This window comes from Neolamprologus brichardi, chromosome 19 (genome assembly GCF_056152115.1).
Source record: "Neolamprologus brichardi isolate AB-2024 chromosome 19, ASM5615211v1, whole genome shotgun sequence".
Classification (NCBI taxonomy): domain Eukaryota; kingdom Metazoa; phylum Chordata; class Actinopteri; order Cichliformes; family Cichlidae; genus Neolamprologus; species Neolamprologus brichardi.
In genome coordinates, this window is record NC_142122.1 from 5,814,346 (window position 1) to 5,833,183 (window position 18,838).

Consider the following 18,838-nt stretch of genomic DNA (forward strand, 5'->3'; position numbering starts at 1 on the left):
TTGTCTGGTGTTTCCTGAGTAATTCATCCTTGTTGCTGGCCCAGTCGACCATAAAGGATCACACACTTCTGTAGCTGTTTGAAAACTAACCTTGATTAATTATTGAACATGGTAATATCAGTTTACTGTTTACCTGTTTTAGCGGTTACCATGGCAGAAGCTCATTAATTATTAGCCATCTGGGTGTCTAGTTTTTGTACTCAGCTCATTTTGACACATCAATGAGGATATTATTGTTTGATAATTGCGCAGCACTGAGAGAGCGCGTCTGGCTTTTCTGAATGGGATGTAAAACATGTGAGACATTCTTGTATTTCAATGGAGAGGCCAAAACTGAAAGAGGAGAACGAGAAGGCTGGGAAAACAGTCAGGTTTAGAGTAGCGTCTGCCAACAGTGGCCGGGTCTTGGCGGAGGTGTTCAAGGATGAGAGAGCCTGGTGCGGCTTGGTGGAGGACTCGGTGGAGGACTCGGTGGAGTCTGACTCGACCAGCAGCCCAGAGGCAGAGCAGCAGGGCGGCTCTCTCCCCACCAGCGAGGCCAACCGCCACCTGAACGGTTTGGTGGAGGAAGCAGCCGTGGACGAGAACGGCTGTGAACCCGATGACCTGCTTTTGTACGCCAGTGCCAAGAGAGAGATGCTGTTTAGCAACAAGCGGATCAATATCTGCAGCAAGAATGGGACCGTGAGAGGAGTGAGGAACAAAGTGAGCGCAGGCCAAGTGCTTTTCAACAACCTCTCCAACATGTACTCTGTAAGTAGCTGAGTGCATCATCAGAAACAATTTTAAATAAAGCTTTATCCTCTTTTATTAACATGTATGAAGTCAGACTGAAAGGTTATGGAATATTTCTGATCATGAAGAGATTTTTATGCACTCATAACCCTTATTTATTTTTCCTTTTAGAGTTCCCTTCGTCACCAGAAAAGGAGACCCTGGGAAAAGTAGTGAACAGCGTGGGATTTCACACCGTGGGCACATCAGGGAGGAGCAGTCCTGAGGAAGAAGATTGTCTTACAGCTTTGCCTCCACCCTGAATCCCTTTCAGTGACTTCTGTTTCTTCACGTGACGTGGAGTCATTCATGATCCCAGCCTCATACTTACATGTGCCTTCGGGATATTTTTGACCACAAATATTTTTGATTTGACTTCTTGTACTACTTTTCACAGCTGTTTATGGGCAACTAGGAAACTAAACTGGATAGAGTTAATATATGTACAGACATTGAACACTACAGACGTCTATTTTATTGCAATTTGGAATTTATTGGCGTTTATTTCATTAGAACTTGTTGAAAGTAACAACCTGTACACATATGATTCTATCAAACAAATCATAAGTTTTAAAAGTTTTCTGGTTTACTGACGGAAAAAAAATGTTTTGTGTGAAGAAACAAAGAAGGATTGTCCAATTAAATGCGATTTTGTTCATACAATTTCATTTTTAACTCCTTTTTGCATTGAAAATGGAAAAAGTGATTGTTGAGGATTAAAAGAAAGTTTTACTAGAGATTGATGCTTTGTTTGAATCCACCCTGTGGCCTTTCTTTGCGTGTTCTCCCCGAGTCTCTGTGGGTTATTGACTGTAGGCGTGATAGTGAGGATGGTTCTGTCTCTGTGTTAGCCCTGCGGCAGACTGGTGACCTGTCCAGGGACCCCACATGCCTTCGAATTGAATATGAGCAGAATAAAATGGATGGATGAACAGCCCTTCAAAAATGTTCCACAATTTTCCAATATGTGCTTCATGCGTTTCAGTACAGATTTAAACCAAACAGCTGATAAACAATTTTACTCACTGCTCTGAGCTTTAGAGAGTTTCTGAGAAGTAAATTGTATTTTTTAAATTGTGAGTTTATTTGTGCCCTAGAATCTGACATGATTTTGATATTTCATGGAGTCTTTCATGAAGGAATAGGTCTTTTCCGTTTGTAAAGATTTTGCATTCATTTCTAGATTGAATGTGCTTCATATCATCTCTGAGACCAGATTCACACAAATATAGTGAACTGTAAATATAAAAGCCTTTATAATAGTTAAATGCATTTTCATACTGCAGGTTTTATGCTTGACAGTTTCTGGAAACCCTTGTTAACTAGATTTATTTTGGACTTATCAAGATTTTTGAAAACATTTTATATAATATATCATTTGCAACATAACTGATGTTACTGGTGGAATTCATGTTTAAAATTAAACAGGCAAATCAGTAAAATATATCTTTTACCAACTCTTTGTACTTCACTGCTCAGCAGGAAAACTTCCAGTTTCCAGACACAAGGAAACATGACTGTCAAAAATAACACAGGAGGTAACTAAACACAAAGGAAATGTTAAGAAAATTAAGAGTCTAAAATAAGTAACCTAAAGCAGAATCCTAACTGAAATAAGCTGAAAGTTTCAACCAAAAAATAAATATTAAATAATAAAATAATTAACAAAAATCCACAAATTCAAGAAACCCAAAACTTTTTTGGGGCTTTGTGTTTTTGTGGGTTTTATACTTTTGCTGATGTAACAGACTCTTTAATAAAGATGAAAACATGACTATAAATATCCAGAGGGCTGATTAGGGAATAGAAACAGAAGAGGGGGAAATAAAACCCAAAAGAAGCGAGAAGAGGAAACTATCAATAAGAAAAAAGGAAATGACCAAACAAGGAGACATGAAACAAACATTCTAAATATTAATGAACTATTTCAGGAGGGAACATGGCAGGAAAACATCATACACACCTACACAGGGAGAAGACAAAACGAAGTTTGTTATAATGGTGGAAAACAAAAACACAGAAATCTGAAATTCACAGGATCAAAATCCAAAACTCAATATAACAAAACTGGAAAATCATAAAGTTAAAAACAGGAAACAAAGACTTGATGATGTCTTAAACTCACTAGCAGAATGATAATAAATGAAAAAAAAAAGAGTTTTAAAAATAAGAACTCAAATGTATTAAGAATGAATCCAAAAACTTAAAAAAAAATAAAAAATCCTCCACAACAGCACTGAAATTAAAAGTCATGAATATGGAACAAAACCCTGGGACCATGACACCTTGACATCGACAAGGATCCTTTAAGTGTCACCGGATTACTCAGTTAAAGCGAAAATCTCTGTTTTTCCTTCCCTGCATTGAAAATCAGCGGAGCTTCACATTTTAAGACTCGCTTATGGTCGGACTTTCCCTTTAAGTGATTTATGCAACAGCATCTCCCGGTACCTCAGTCTACCTCAGTCAGCACCATGGACAGCGACCCCGCCAGCTCTCCGGCCGCCTCCTGCGCACCCAGCGGGCCCCGAGGGGCAGGGCACGCTCCTTCAGTAACGACGACCAGCTAATACAGCACATCTCCCATCATGTTACTGCGGCACTGACAGCTGAACCGTAGAAAGCAGGATGCGGGATTTCCCATAGAAACACCCTCGCGTATTGTTTTTCTTGTCTTAACCCGTTTCCCAGCAGCTGGAAGGTACAGATGCTCTTTTTTTTGGCCGATCACCGGCTCTAAATGCCTCTAAACGACAGCAGATGTGACGAGTCTCATTTGAGGGTCGCTGTGGAGCAAAGGTGGTGAAATCTCTCGCTCTTCCTCCTCCTCCACGCCCTGTCATCACTACCAGTAGCTGCCCAGCACCATGTCTTCACCACCATCGGCTGCGACAGCGAGTGAAAGCAGCACCACCACCGTTTTCGAGGAGGACACCAGAGAGGAGGTAGAATTTTCTGGCAATTCTTTTTCTTTTTCTTTTTTCCTACTCTCTCTCTCTCTGTGTTGCTGATTTTTATTGTGTCCGCGCGCGTGCTGTGCAGGCTGTGACACGCTGCAGGTGGATGATCTGACAGGTGTCAGATTCACTCTGCTTATCCTCCTGTTTATTTAGTTTTCCACTTAAGTTTCAATTTTATTTATTAATTTGTTCATTTTATTTAAAACATGTTTTAAGTAATGTTTTCTCACAGTTTCTCGTTTTTATGAATTATTTTTGAGAAATAGAAATAAATGAAATGAGAGAAAACGTAGATCAAAAAGGGTAAACATAAATACTTTTAATTTCCTATTTTGTTTTTTACAAAAAGAATTACAAAACAACTGACAGCATATTAATGTCTGTTCTCTTCAACCAAATTAATGTCTGCTTTTATGTATGTTAACTTTAAATCATAGTTTTATTACTCAAATTGAGCCATTTTTGTCCTCCATACCATGAAACTTGTCTTTACAGCAATATAGAAATACTTGTCACGTTCCTCATTTGAAACATGAAGTTTAGAGTTTTTTGAACTTTGAATTCTTCATTATTAATCTCTGTTTTTTTTTTCTTACATTGTAGGTTTATTGTGTTTTACTGTAGTAACGCCTCTGTGGCCAATTTCATTCTTTTCTAGTTTGTGTTTAGAGTCATGTTTGAGTCTTTGCTTGTTCCAGACTTCCTCTTCATCCTCTTGTATATTTTTGTCAAGTCTATTCTTCTTGCCTTTTGTGCCTTGCTTTTTAGTTTTTCTTTACCTTTACTATTCACACAGGACCACGCTCAAGTTTGTTTTTTTGCTTAATTTTGATTGGCTTTTAAAAAAAATTATATCTCATTGTTTTCACTGCCGTAATAAATTGTAAACCTACAAGGATTTTTTTTCCCTTATTTTCTGTGCTATATAAATAAAATCGCCTTAATTATCTTACCTCGTTATCTAGATTCTGTTAACATGTTCCCAGTTTCCCCCCAGCTGTGCTCACTTCCCCTGATTAGCCCTGATTAGTGTTTTTACCCTGTAAGATAGCATTGCATTACTCAGGCCAGACTGTTGTTAAGTTTGTTTGAACTTTGGACTTTTGAAGTTTGCCTACCATGCCTGGAGTAAAAGTAGGTTTTTACATCTGCCAGACTCATAATCCTGCATTTCAGTCCTAAACTCTGCAATGTTGTGCAGTCTGAATGAAAATACAAACTGTTCTTTAAAAAAGCAAACCTTCTCCTTCCAAAGTTGCATAATGCAGGCTGGATTAGTATTTGCAAAATGCTGAATTTTGTCCACAGGACCTGAGGATTTGTACAATACACCATGAGATTGTGGATACAAAGAGTTTAGGTGGTTATAGGATTATAAGTATGTCCTGATCAGTTTTTAAAATGTTTCTTCTTATGTTTGTGCTTTCACTCAACAGCAAAGACCGCTGAAGCAATCTCTAAGCAAGTCCTTATGTCGGGAGAGTTTCTGGAAATGCTTCCTACTGTCCGTTCTCATGTATGGCTGCATGGGAGCCATGGTTTGGTGTCACATCACCAAAGTGACTCGTTTCACCTTCGACAGTGCCTTAAAAGGAAAATCCAAGATGTACCATGACAGCCCCTGTTCTGATGGCTACATCTACATCCCCTTGGCCCTACTGGGCATGCTCTATTTAGTCTACCTGTTGGAGTGCTGGCACTGTCACGTGAAGAATGAGTTGCTGCACAAAATGGACGTGGAGGGCATCTATGAGCACATCAAGAAGATGCAGCAGGCTAAGCCCTGCATCTGGTGGAAGGCCTTCAGCTATCACTATGTGCGCCGAACTCGACAAGTCACGCGCTACCGCCGTTATACTTGCACCCAGGTTTACCATGAGCGCCTCGACACCCAGGTGGCAGAAGCAGAATTTGACTACAGCCACTGTGGTGTCAAAGATGTTTCCAAACAGCTGCTTGGCTTGGAGAAGTCTGTGCTTACAAAGATGCGCTTCACCAAGTGCTTCAGTTTTGCCAACGTAGAGTCCGAGAATTCTTATCTCACACAAAGGGCGAGGTTTTTCACCGACAACGAGGGCCTGGATGACTACATGGAAGCCAGAGAAGACATGAATCTGAAGAACAATGACCTGAAGGAGTATGTCTTGGTGCTCTGTGACCCAAAGCACCACCCCTGGTATCTGTCCCACTACGTCTTCTGGTTTGCCTCCTTCCTCACGTTCTCCTGGCCTCTCAGAGTCTTCATGGAGTATCGCACTGCATACGTCCACTATCGCGTTGAGAAGGTCTTCGGGCACGATTACCGACCTGTGTCACCATGTGTTGATCGACGATACTGGTGTCGTATCCCTCGAGTTAAAAGCACTGATGTTACAGAACTGGAGTGGCACATTTGCTCCAACCAGCAGCTGCTTACCCAGAGGCTGACCTCATGGATCTGGCCCAGCGACCGTCCAACTTCAGCGAGATTCATCAGAACTGTGAGCGCTGCCACAGAGTCATCATCCGATCCTCAGTGTTCTTTAGAAGCACCCTCAGCATCTGCACTTGTGCCAACATTCCTTTAAAGGATCCCAACATCACCAGAAAAAGAAATGCTGGAAAAAAGCAGTAACCATTACTGGGTTTCAGACAGTGTGGTCATCAGGGAGGAGGAGCCCCAAAGATGAAGACTTTGTTGTAGTTTTGTCTCCGTCAAGAATCCTTTTCTGTGATTTTTGTTTCTTTAGCCTTCAGGTGACCTGTGTGGAGTCATTTATGACCCCAGCCTTATATTTATATGTGCCTTTGTGATATTTTTGACCGTAGAACTATTTCTTGCCATGACTTCTTTTCCACCTTCTTCTTATTTTATCGTTATAGGCTTTGATTTTATTGTAGTTTGTGACTTGTTGGTAATAATGTCATATTTACGAGTCCAATTTTGACCGTTATTATTTTTTCGATATTTTAGTAATCTGGGAATTTTGAGTGTTTCTGCTGAAAGAATCATATAACACATTAACACACAGATTGAGTTTGAGCCTGGGAGTAACAAAAGACGAAAAACAAACCTCCTGACTGTGATAACGTCACTGTAATTTGTCGGTGATCAAAGTATTATTGAGTCACCATTTCATAGTTCGGTGTTAAATGATACATAATCTGCTTAAAAGTATATTACATATACTTACATACATATTTTTCTAGTGTTATTGAAACAAAGAAAATTTGTTTTGTGAGAAAAATCATAGGATTGTCTAAATAAAATGTCATTTTATTTGTGCAACTCCTCTTTGCAGTGAAAATAGTAATAGACGAGTTGTTTGAGAGTTAAAATGAAGACTATTTTACTAAAGACTGATGCTCAGTTATATTTATTCAGTATCAAGTAAGGAAATAATGTACTGCAATGCTGTTATCAGTGCATTAAAGTACATTTTAATAGCACATTTAGTCATTTAGTAACACCACAACCCTTCCAAATGACCCATAAGATTTTCCAACATCCTGCTGAACTGATGTTCTCCTCGTTTCAGTAAAAAGAAATTAGAACCAAACAGCTGAACAGGCAGCTTTAGATCATACATAACACAAACATTACTTTTGTTGTGAGTTGTAAGTTTAATTGTGACCCAGAATGTGATATAATTTTGATGTTTGATGGAGTCTTCTCTTTCATGTATCCCAATTATGTGAAGAAATGTGCTTTTTAGTAATAATGCCAGCATTAAATGTGCTTCATATCATGTATGACACATGACTCGCACACAGGATGAGCTTTACTTACAAATATCTTTATTAGACTTAAAGAAATAAGAGTTTTCATGCAGTAGATTTGATGCTTGATGGTTTCTGGAAACTTTTGCTCCCGTGTTCACTACATTTCTTGAACGCTTATTGAGGTTCTTGAAAACATTTTACACGTTGTATAACAGATGTAACATTAGTAATGTGACTGATGGTATTCATATTTAAATTGAAATATGTAAATCAATAATAAAAAGTATTTTATTTTTACCATTTCTCTTTGATGACTCCAGAATAGAACAAAGAAACAGAAGTGAAAATAAAAGTGGGGAAAAACCACATCAAAAAGACATAAATTAGTTAAACAGAAAAAAGAAATGCCTAGTAAAGATAAATTTAATGAAGCTGAATATACAAAAGTTGAGAAAAGCTACAAATGGAACTAATTTCTTTTCAAAGAATGTTTAATGTTTAGAGGGTCCTGGAAAAAAGTAGGTATACACTTATTTCTACTTTCCATTGGAAGTAAGGGTGAGTAGAAGCTGGGTGCTGATAATCAAAATGCACTTTATTCACAGCAGCTGTGTGACCACCTTTATAAAAGCAGATGTTTTGGCAGTTTGCGGGTCTGGAGGATTCACCTGTGTGTTAATGTGATGGCTGCACTTACAGCCACACAGTGGTAATACCCACCATGTTAGTGTAGAGGCTTATAAGTAACATCGCATTCACAATTCATATTCTTTAAATATAGGAATTAATTTACAGGACAATAAATAACTGGTTTTTGTTTAGAGTTAATTCACATATCCACATAACACTGTATTCTAAAATAAGTGCGCACATTTTAGTTTACACTGTTATGTATGATTAATCTTTTGTTTTCTGAGTTACCTTAGTTGCAGCTGTTCCAGTCCCTTGATTAAGGAGCCAAGAGGTGGAAAAGGGGCAGAGCAAGCTTTAAAGGAAGACTACAAATTGGTTCATGCCATTACTCGGGACCATGGGGGGGAATTGGAGTTCATTATGTTAGGTTTAGTTAGGTTTTGTGTGTTTTACCCCCTCTCCTGTTTTTGTGGGCTGATGAGCCACTATTTAAGTTTCCCCTTTGTCTCATTAAGTTAGGTCAGTTTGTTTGAGTTATCAGTAGTGTTGTCAACTTTGAGTAGAGTTTTGTTATTTTGACCTCTTTTATGGGCCCAAGATCTTGATTCTTTTTGCATGATTTAACCAATTATGTTTTTTGGGTTAAATAAAAAATAATTTTTTTGGACTTTAACCTGTGCCTAAGTTTCCTTCACTGCTCGGTCCATCACAGTTAACAAAATGCCACAAGCTACAAAGTGTCATGTCAGACTCTTCAGGCCTCACCCAGAATATTAAAGGTTAAAGTTCATGGCATTACAGTTAGAAAAAAAATGTAGAAGTATGGCTTTTAGAGAGAAATAAGCCGTTTCTCTCTAAAAACAAAACAAAACAAAACATGGCAGCATGACTTTATGGCACAGGCCAAAGACGGCGTATCAGCACAGACATGTCACACCATCTGTCAAGAATGGTGGTGGAATATGTATGATTTGTGCTTGTTTTGCAACCACGGGACCTGAACACCTTTGAGTCACTGAGTCAACAATAAACTCATCTGTGTACGAAAGTGCTCTATGGTCAAATGTGAGACCATCTGTCTGAGTCCTGTGAAAAATAATTAATTTTAATGACTCTGTCTAATTTATATTTGTGTGTATGTGCCATGTGTATCAAAAACTAACTGAGATATATTGTGTTGGGTGCATAGGATTCCTGATAGCTGTGTGCTGAATGCCCTTTAAAAAACAGTTGTTACTTGCACTTCTTTGACATGTGTGTGATTCTTGCGCCAGATGATCCACATGCAGGAGGTCGAGGTAGGTTTGCAAGCCAAACGAAAGATGACAAAACAATGAGAATGAATGGAATGATAGAAATAAATAAATAAGGATACAAGAATAGGATATGACAAAGAACAATGATTAAAAATGCACAGAATAATAGTGAAACATGACACAGAGGGAAACAATCACAAAGGAGGAAAAAGGTGGACACAACTACACACAGTAAAACAAGAAATAACCAAAGGAAAAATGAGACTGGATGAATAAACAGACACAGGCACATAAAGGAAACAGAGGGTTTTTCCAGTCTGTATAATAAAATCTACCTCATAACCCAGAATTAGAAAACCAAGACAAGGACCCAAAACACAACATCAGAAAACATCAGGTGGAATGTAGAAGTTAGGAGCCAAATACAAACACAGAAAGCAGAATGTTTGTTTAACAAAAAAAAAAAAAAACTCTAATCCAAGCCAATTATAAGTTAGAAAGAGGAGAGGAACAAGACACAGGTGAGGATAATCAGACAGAGAGACACAGGGGAAAACTGTCAAAGTATAACAAGAAATGAAACAATTAGATGTGAAGCATGTTGGAACTGTAATTAGGTCAAGTTGACAACTTCAAATACTGGAGTTTAATATCCCCAAACAACACAAAAACTAAAACACATCAACAGAACAACCATAAAAACAAAGCAGGAACCCAACTCAATTCAGTTCAGTTCAATTCAATTTTATTTTATTTATACAGAGACAAATCACAACAGGAGTTGCCTCAAGGCACTTTATATTGCAATAATACAACAGAAAAAACCCCAACAATCACATGACTCCTTATGAGCAAGCGCATTGATGACAGTGGTAAGGAAAATCCCTGTTTAACAGGAAGAAACCTCCAGCAGAACCAGGCAGAGACCGGTTTGGGTGAGGGGAGGAAGACAGGATAAAAGACATGCAGTGGAAGAGAGCCAGAGATTAATAACAAGTATGATTCAATGCAGAGAGGTCTGTTAACACATAGTGAGTGAGAAAGATGACTAATGAAGAAGCACTCACTGCATCATGGGACTCCCCCAGCAGCCTGCACCTATTGCAGCATAACTAAGGGAGCAGTCAAGGTCACCTGATCCAGCCCTAAATATGTACAAAAATTAAAGTTTTAAGCCTTTGGAGATAGTGTCTGTCTCCTGAATCCAAACTGGAAGCTGGCTCCACAGAAGAGGGGCGTGAAAGCTGAAGGCTCTGCCTCCAATTCTACTTTTAAATACTTTAGGAACAACAAGCAAGCCTGCAGTTTGGAGGTCAAGGCAATGCAAACCAGGGCAAGTATCTTGTTAGAGGGCATATTACTAAGATTTTCAGGGCTGAGTACAACAAACTCAGTTTTAACTGAATTTATAAGCAGAAAATTAGTGTTCACCCAGGTCTTAGTGTCTTTAAGACATTCCTGCAGTTTAACAATTTGGTGTGTGTTACCTGGCTTCATGGATAGATAAAGTCGGGTGTCATCTGCATAGCAGTGAAAATGTATACTATGTATTCTAATGATACTGCCTAAGGGAAGCATGTTTATGTAAACAAAATTATACATGGTTCCCTTTGGCAGTATCATCAACAAACAACAAATCAACAAAACAGGAGAATCCAAAACTTCAATAAAATCAAAACTCATTCATATTAAGTAACCAGAGATCACAACGTCACAACGAACAATAAAGCCGTCCAAATAAAATCAGTGGCTAAGCCTAAAGAGTGACCAGATTACTTTGTTAAAGTAAAAATAACTTTATTTTTGCTCCATATGTTGATAATCAGTGAGGCAGCACATTTTAGGTCATACTTTACCTTTAAGTGATTTATGCAACAGCATCTCCCGGTACCTCAGTCTACCTCAGTCAGCACCATGGACAGCGGCCCCGCCAGCTCTACGGCCGCCTCCTGCGCACCCAGCGGACCCCAAGGGGCAGGGCACGCTCCTTCAGTAACGACGACCAGCTAATACAGCACATCTCCCATCATGTTACTGCGGCACTGACAGCTGTAGACAGCAGGAGGTGGGAGTTCCTGTAGAAACACCCTCGCGTATTGATTTTCGTTTCTTATGCACGTATGAAGGTACAGATGCTCTTATTTTGTCTTTCACCGATCAGCCGGTCCCCGTCGGCTCACCTCTAAATGCCTCTAAACGACAGCAGATGTGACGAGTCTCATTTGAGGGTCGCTGTGGAGTAAAGGCGGTGAAATCTCTCGCTCTCCCTCCTCCTCCACGCCCTGTCATCACTACCAGTAGCTGCCCAGCACCATGTCTCCTCCAGCATCGGCTGCGACGGCGAGTGAAAGCAGCACCACCACCGTTTTCGAGGAGGACACCAGAGAGGAGGTAGAATTTTCTGGCAATTCTTTTTTTTTGGCACAGCAAATGCCTTTTGTTACGGTCTGTTTGTCAGAGCTTGTCGCGGAGCTTTAATTTGTCCATGTGCGTGCTGTGCAGGCTGTGACACGCTGCAGGTGGATAATCTGACGGGAATTTGGTGTTACAGACATGCCACTCTTCCACAGTCTGATATAGAAAGGAATTCTATAATCTTGTAGCATGCATTGATTATTTTAGAGGAAAACTGCAGGATATGTGATTGGGAATAGCCAGGCAGCGTCTGTACCTGTTTTTCACCTCCCGTGTGCCGCAGCGGGCCTGTGAACCTGACCATGGACGAAATATCCTGTTATTCTTGTTGTTTGCAGATTGATTTTCTTTTCCACAGAAATGTCTGATCCGTGTGTGTTTGACCCTTTTGGTAATACTTTTATCCAAAACATCCACAGACGTTGCAGTTATCAGTCAGCAGAGATGCAGGTCAGCTGCAAACGAGACAGTGACCCAATAACATCCATCAGTTTGGCTGGGATCCCTTTAGGGTTAGAGTTAACATCCATTCTTTCTTAAGGAATTTTCATCCAATGCAATAATTACATAATTGTAAGCCCAAATGCATGGACACTCACAGAAATGAAAACATCAATTTCTGCCCCTAAAAGTATAATCAACACACATCTGCACCCATTAAGCTAATTATTAGACTTCAAGACAACTATATACCTTTTTAAGGACCAAAAGGGTGCAGTACTGTTTAGTGGTTGGCCCCTCAATGGTTTCTTTTTCTATTTTTGAATGTCTCAGCTCATCAAATACATTTTAATATTAGACAAAAATAACCCGGGGAAATGCAAAACGCAGTAGTTTTTAGATGATGATTTTATTTATTAAGAAAAATAAGCTATCCAAACCTGCATAGCCCTGTGTGAAAACTAAATCTTATGGCTGTGCCAGCTTGGCAGAATCAAGCATTTGTGATAACTGGCAATGAGTTTGTCATATCACTGTGGTGGAATTTTTGCACTGTTGTTTTAATTCAGCCACATTGAAGGGTTGATTGAGGTGGACTTGCTGGTCTGTTGCAAATTATTGTCATGCTGCATAACCCAACGGTGATGGAGCTTCAGGGCATGAAGTCATGGCCGGACATTCTCCTTCAGCTTTTCTTGTTCCATCAATTACAACAAGTCTCGTTAGTCCAGAGAATAATTTCCCCCAAAGTCTTGGGGATCATTAATGGTTTTTTTTGTGAATGTGAAACAAGTCCTTGTGTTTTCTCAGTGCTTTTCTCCTCGGGCTCTCTCAATTTTTCCCTGACTCTTTCTTATTGTTGATTCATGACCTCTGATCTTAACTGAGGAAAGTGAGACCTGCAGTTATTTTCGATTTTCTTTTGGATTCTTTTGTGACCTCTTGGATGAGTCGTCACTGGACACTGGAGGTTATTTTGGTATGCTGGCCACTCCTGAGAAGGTTCACCACTGTTCCAAATTCTCTCTATTTATCAATAATGGTCTTCACCGTGATTCACTGGAGTCCCAAAGCCTCAGAAATGACAATGTAACCATTTAAGACTCACACATGTCAATGATTTTTTTTCTCAGTTTCTGTAGATCGTGGCACAATGTGTTGCTTTTTGTCAACTTTTAGCTTACTTCACTTTGTTGGACAGGTTCTGTTTAAGTAAATTCTTGATTCGACAGGTTGGACAGTAATCAGGTCTGGGTGTGATGAATGAAATTTAACTCTTCTTTATGTCTTTTTTCTGTGTGTCTTACTTGGGTTATCTTTGTCTAATAATAAAATCAGATAATTTGAATGTTTCGGAACTAGGTGAAATATAAAAATTACTCTTCCATTTTAAGATTTAAGGTCAAAGGTGCAGAATTGCAGAGGACTGTCACCTGTTCTCCCTGTTTCTGGGAGCCTTATGTGCACTTATTGACACCAGATGTGCAAAGGGTGTAAAGAAGTCTCCCCAGCACTCTGCACCTCAGAGGATAAAGCCTCAATGATAAACCTCTGTACCACTAAAAGTAAAAAGCAAAAAGGCACTTTTATTGTCTGAAAGTGTGTGGCAACATTTTTCTATATCATGTAAGTGCTGCATACTTCATCTGACAATTTACATAATTATCTTGTTGTTTTTTTCAACCATAACCCCAGTGCTGCTTGCAAGGGTTTGTGACTCCTTTGTTTATTTTGGTCTAATTATGCGAAAGATTGAACAATGTCGCAGTTATTAATCAGCAGCTGCAATCAAAGCATGCAAAAACACCGTAAAGCAGATCAACTGACAGGGGGCTACACAAAGGACTGACTGGGGGATCAAGACACAATTAGAAAACACGAAGGGAGGAAAGAAGTGGAAAGGAAGGAAGGAAAAACCACAATAATACACATGAGATAACTGAAAAAAAGCACAAGCTGGCTATAAGAGAAATAACTCACAGTGGCAACATAATTTATTTGTTGCCACACAAACCAGAAACGCAAACCCAGCAGGTATGGACGACGCCAGTCAGGTTCACTGAGGAACACAGTTAGAAATGATAAAGGCCAGGCTTTTACTTTATTTACACATTTTAATTTAATCAGAAATTCCTCTTTTCTAAAGCTTTTTGCCTACGATTAAAAATTTATTAACGTTTCTGATATTTAATCTAACAAAAATAGTCAGCAAACGACCAAAACACGATTCTGCATTTGATAGCTACTGGCAGTCTGTGGTGTTTACATATGGAGGACCTAAACTTAACAGTTATATCGTTATCGCAAATTTTCAAATGTATATCGTGATAAATATTTTTGGTCATATCGCTCTGCTCTACTGATCAGTTTTTAAAACGTTTCTTCTTATGTTTGTGCTTTCACTCAACAGCAAAGACCGCTGAAGCAATCTCTAAGCAAGTCCTTATGTCGGGAGAGTTTCTGGAAATGCCTACTCCTTTCCGTTCTCATGTATGGCTGCATGGGAACCATGGTTTGGTGTCACATCACCAAGGTGACCCGCCTCACCTTCGACAGCGACTTCAAAGGGAAATCCATGATGTACCATGACAGCCCCTGCTCTGATGGCTACATCTACATCCCCTTGGCCCTACTGGGCATGCTCTATTTAGTTTACCTAGTCGAGTGCTGGCACTGTCACGTGAAGAATGAGCTGCAGCACAAAGTGGACGTGGAGGGCATCTCCGAGCGCATCCAGAGGATGCAGCAGGCTAAGCCCTGCATCTGGTGGAAGGCCATCAGCTATCACTATGTGCGCCGAACTCGACAAGTTACGCGCTACCGCAACGGAGACGCCTACACGAGCACTCAGGTTTACCATGAGCGTGTCAACACCCACGTGGCAGAAGCAGAATTTGACTACAGCCACTGTGGTGTCAAAGATGTTTCCAAACAGCTGCTTGGCTTGGAGAAGTCTGCGTTGACAAAGATGCGCTTCACTAAGTGTTTCAGTTTTGCCAACGTGGAGTCCGAGAATTCTTATCTCACACAAAGGGCGAGGTTTTTCACCGACAACGAGGGCCTGGATGACTACATGGAAGCCAGAGAGGGCATGCACCTGAAGAACATTGACCTGAAGGAGTATGTCTTGGTGCTCTGTGACCCAGAGCACCACCCTTGGTATCTTTCCCACTACGTCTTCTGGTTTGCCTCCTTCCTCACGTTCTCTTGGCCTCTCAGAGTCTTCACAGAGTATCGCACTGCATACGTCCACTATCGCGTTGAAAAGCTCTTCGGTCACGATTACCTCCCGGTTACCCCTTGCGACGATCGGCCTTATTGGCGCCGTATCCCTCGAGTTAACACCATTGACAGCACAGAATTGGAGTGGCACATTCGCTCCAACCAGCAGCTGGTTCCCAGTTACTCAGAGGCTGGCCTCATGGACCTGGCCCAGTGCCCCTCCAGCTTCAGTGGGCTTCGTCAGAACTGCGAGCGCTGCCACAGAGCCATTAGCTGCTCCTCAGTGTTCTCCAGAAGCGCCCTCAGCATCTGCACCGGTGCCAGCTCCCGCATCCCCTTCAGCAGCAGCCGCTTCTCCTTGGCCCGGCGCTATGGCTCCCAGCGCAGCTGCTTCTGGAGGAGCGGCAGCCTAGACGACCAGGTGAGCCCCAGTGAAAATACCCGCTGCCTATCGGAACGCCTCACCACAGATGACGAGGAGCCCCCGGACTACGAGGATGCACTTTGTTACCCGGTGCTCATTGTCCACTGCAGTGAGAACTGCCACAACCACAGATCTTTCCACAGAAACGGCTCCTGCGTGGAGACCTCTTTATGATATGCAGTCACAGCGGCATTTCTGTAGCATTTCAAAAACAGGGCATAGTGGATGCTGTAAGAAACAATTGCCTGAATCCTGAATGTGTGAATCACCAAAGCAATAACAGCGGTTAGTGAGCGGAGAACAAAGTGGCATCCCATGATAAGCTCACACACACAAACAAATCATATCTGCTTGGCTTCCAGGAAAAACCAAGAAGACGCAGACTGTTACAAAGCACACCATCGCTACAGCTTTTCCAGTGCATGTGAAACTAAGGTTGCAGATACCTCATAGGAACTTTCTCAGAGGTCACACATGGACAGGTTTAAACATCTCACGTTCATTTAGTGAGTCATGGAGCAGCTTCTACAAATTTAACTTCTAACTACAGCAATAACTGTGAAAACAAATCTCAAATGGAGGTTCGCCAGTTTGTGCTGGTGCACATCCCAAAGTGGAAACCTCTGACTTTAAGTGACAATTTAAATCTTGGACATTCTCACTCACTGTTAAACCATATCTGTAAATTCTTTTTAAATCATCTGTTTGTTCCTACATTATCCAGAATGCCTTTTATTAACTCCAGACAACAGGTATAAGCTTAATTTCAGCAGACAGTGACCTAAGGATGTTAGAAAGCGTGAGGCATTTGTTCAGACTGAGAGAAGTTCAGACTCATGCCCTACTAACAACCGGTCCTGTGCTTTTGTTGCATCCTGGTGCATCTCTGCTTCTTTTTCTTCTTCTTTAGTGGATTTCTTTGTAATTGACTGTTGGGCGTTGGTGCTATGTGGCAGCTCCAGACTGTTGTGGATGTTGAGTGACTGACACATTAACATGATGTTTACAGTTGGTGCTTTCCTTCTAACCTCGGATGTAAATGTTGGAATGAACAGTTTGGCCATCTTGAAGAAAATAAGAGAGAAAACAGAATCAGGTGGACTTTTTTTTTTTTCCTTTAGTGGCTTTAACATGCGATTAATTTGTCTTGACTGACCCAGAAAATGAAAAAATGTGGGCGCACTAACACTGTCTAGTCCTATGAGCCTTTACCTTGACAGACTAAAACGCATCATGAAAACTCAATCAAGCATTACGCATAAAATTGGACTTTTCTGCTGCCTACTGCCATGATGAAACCTGCCGGCAACTGTGGTACAAATACACATCATTACATCCATCACTGGGACATAAAAGATAGAGACTGGTTTATCACAGTACATGTGAGCAGGTGAGTGTGGATTTAGCTGCAAAAAAAGATCATAAGATCATCAAATCCATGCCTGTTTTCGCATGATTTCCTCCTGCTGAGACACTGTGGTAAAACCATATCCATGAATGTAAACCACCAGCATATACGATATACTCTGTACCATTATGTGTTGATAGTAAAGGAATAATGCTCCATTTTTCATCTGTAAAATGGTGATCTCGCTGTCCAGCATGTACTGATATGCCACCATGTTACTGAAAGACTTTGGATGTTGTCATGTGGAGGATATGTGACTCTTCTGAGTTTACAGTTAGTATATGCAAGGATGTAAATGCCCTTATGTTTACACATTATACAAACTTTATAATACATGCTTTTTTATATATATAAAAAAATGTTGTATTCAATGTGGCACAATACAGCTTGTTCCCTATGGAGGACCAAAACAGCCAAAAATTTAAAATAAATTACTTTTTAAATAAATTCAAATGCCATTAAATGCCTCTCAAATAGCACAAGTTACTTTAAGCATTAGTTGTGTTTTTTTTTTTTTTTTTATCCAAACAACTGTATTGTTGTATTCTCTTTTCAAATTTCTTTCCACATTTCTGCTTTCTTTTGCAAATAAGTTGGCTATGAATCAAACTCAGTCATGAGGTGAACCTTTTACCTTTTTAAATAAATGTTTAAATAAGTCTTAGTCAATAAAGATTTAAAATAGGTCAGCTAAGCCCTCTTATATGTACAATGAAGCAGAAATGCATAAAAAAAAATGTAAAAACACAAAATGAATGTATTTGGGGGAAATAAACATATTAATGCATAAATTATTTTAATAAAGAAAATGTATAATTAACATAGGATCAAATAAAAACAAAATCCAAAATATAAAATTTTATTTTTGTGGCATTTAGTGGCATATTTACTGATTTATTTATTTTTTTTATAATTTTAATCCTGTCGGTTTTGGCCCTCCATATTCATACATTGTTTTCAATAATGTAGTGACATTCATATTATTATGCACTTGATGAAAGTGACACTATAGACATTATGAATTGTAGTGGAGCTGAATGTTGGTGTAAATTACCTTGTAGAAAAAAAAAGTGTCATAAATGTCACTATAACCAAATGGGCTGAATAAATAACTTAATTACTTTTTAGAATATGTATTTCAACTTATCTTATGCTGGAAAAATAAAAGTTGCAATAAATGTCTGGGTCACACCCATGTACAGTTAAACAAATGTTGCTTTCTTGTATTCTCAGATCCGTTTAATCCTTTGCCTGCCCCCCCTCCTAGCTGTAGAGAGACAAAACTGTGAAAAATCAAGAAAAGAAAGAAGGTTTTGTTTCATTAAATACCTTCAAATCCTTTTAAAAGCTCCAGAAATAACAAATAATGAAGCTATTAACTAATTCATAAAGTGTAACAAATTACTACTTATGTTTATCCATCCTTGTGATAAAACCCCTGTTTATTTAAAGTTGCTTTTAAGTTTCAATTTTATTTAATAATGTGTGAATTGCTGGCAAAGCAGACTGGCTGATAACCAAAAGATGGGCAAATTGCCAAAATGCAAAAGTTGAATCTTCACATCCAGACTACATCCACCTTGTACATACAATCACTACCACA

At 39.7% G+C, this 18,838-nt stretch overlaps 3 protein-coding genes across 4 annotated transcripts; all 3 read left to right on the top strand.

The window, feature by feature from the left end:
- Window positions 1-238: 238 nt before the first annotated feature.
- On the top strand, window positions 239-1,046 carry grxcr1b (glutaredoxin and cysteine rich domain containing 1 b). The gene is made up of 2 exons (XM_087833209.1): window positions 239-753; window positions 907-1,046. The coding sequence occupies exons 1-2, from the start codon at window positions 319-321 to the stop codon at window positions 946-948; spliced, it is 477 nt and encodes a 158-aa protein (XP_087689335.1). The 5' UTR covers window positions 239-318; the 3' UTR covers window positions 949-1,046.
- A 2,203-nt stretch (window positions 1,047-3,249) lies between these two features.
- LOC102780051 (transmembrane protein 151B-like) lies at window positions 3,250-6,957 on the top strand. Its single transcript, XM_035911414.2, has 2 exons — window positions 3,250-3,719; window positions 5,171-6,957. Exons 1-2 carry the CDS (start codon window positions 3,642-3,644, stop codon window positions 6,299-6,301), a joined length of 1,209 nt encoding a protein of 402 aa, XP_035767307.2. The 5' UTR covers window positions 3,250-3,641; the 3' UTR covers window positions 6,302-6,957.
- Window positions 6,958-11,196: 4,239 nt separating this feature from the next.
- LOC102780333 (transmembrane protein 151B-like) lies at window positions 11,197-18,421 on the top strand. 2 transcript variants are annotated; one of them, XM_006799366.3, is made up of 3 exons: window positions 11,197-11,390; window positions 11,487-11,716; window positions 14,592-18,421. In XM_006799366.3, exons 2-3 carry the CDS (start codon window positions 11,639-11,641, stop codon window positions 15,999-16,001), a joined length of 1,488 nt encoding a protein of 495 aa, XP_006799429.1. In that variant the 5' UTR covers window positions 11,197-11,390; window positions 11,487-11,638; the 3' UTR covers window positions 16,002-18,421. The 2 variants fall into 2 exon arrangements, with proteins under 2 accessions (XP_006799429.1, XP_006799427.1); XM_006799364.2 differs by having other exon boundaries at window positions 11,197-11,716.
- Window positions 18,422-18,838: the final 417 nt, after the last annotated feature.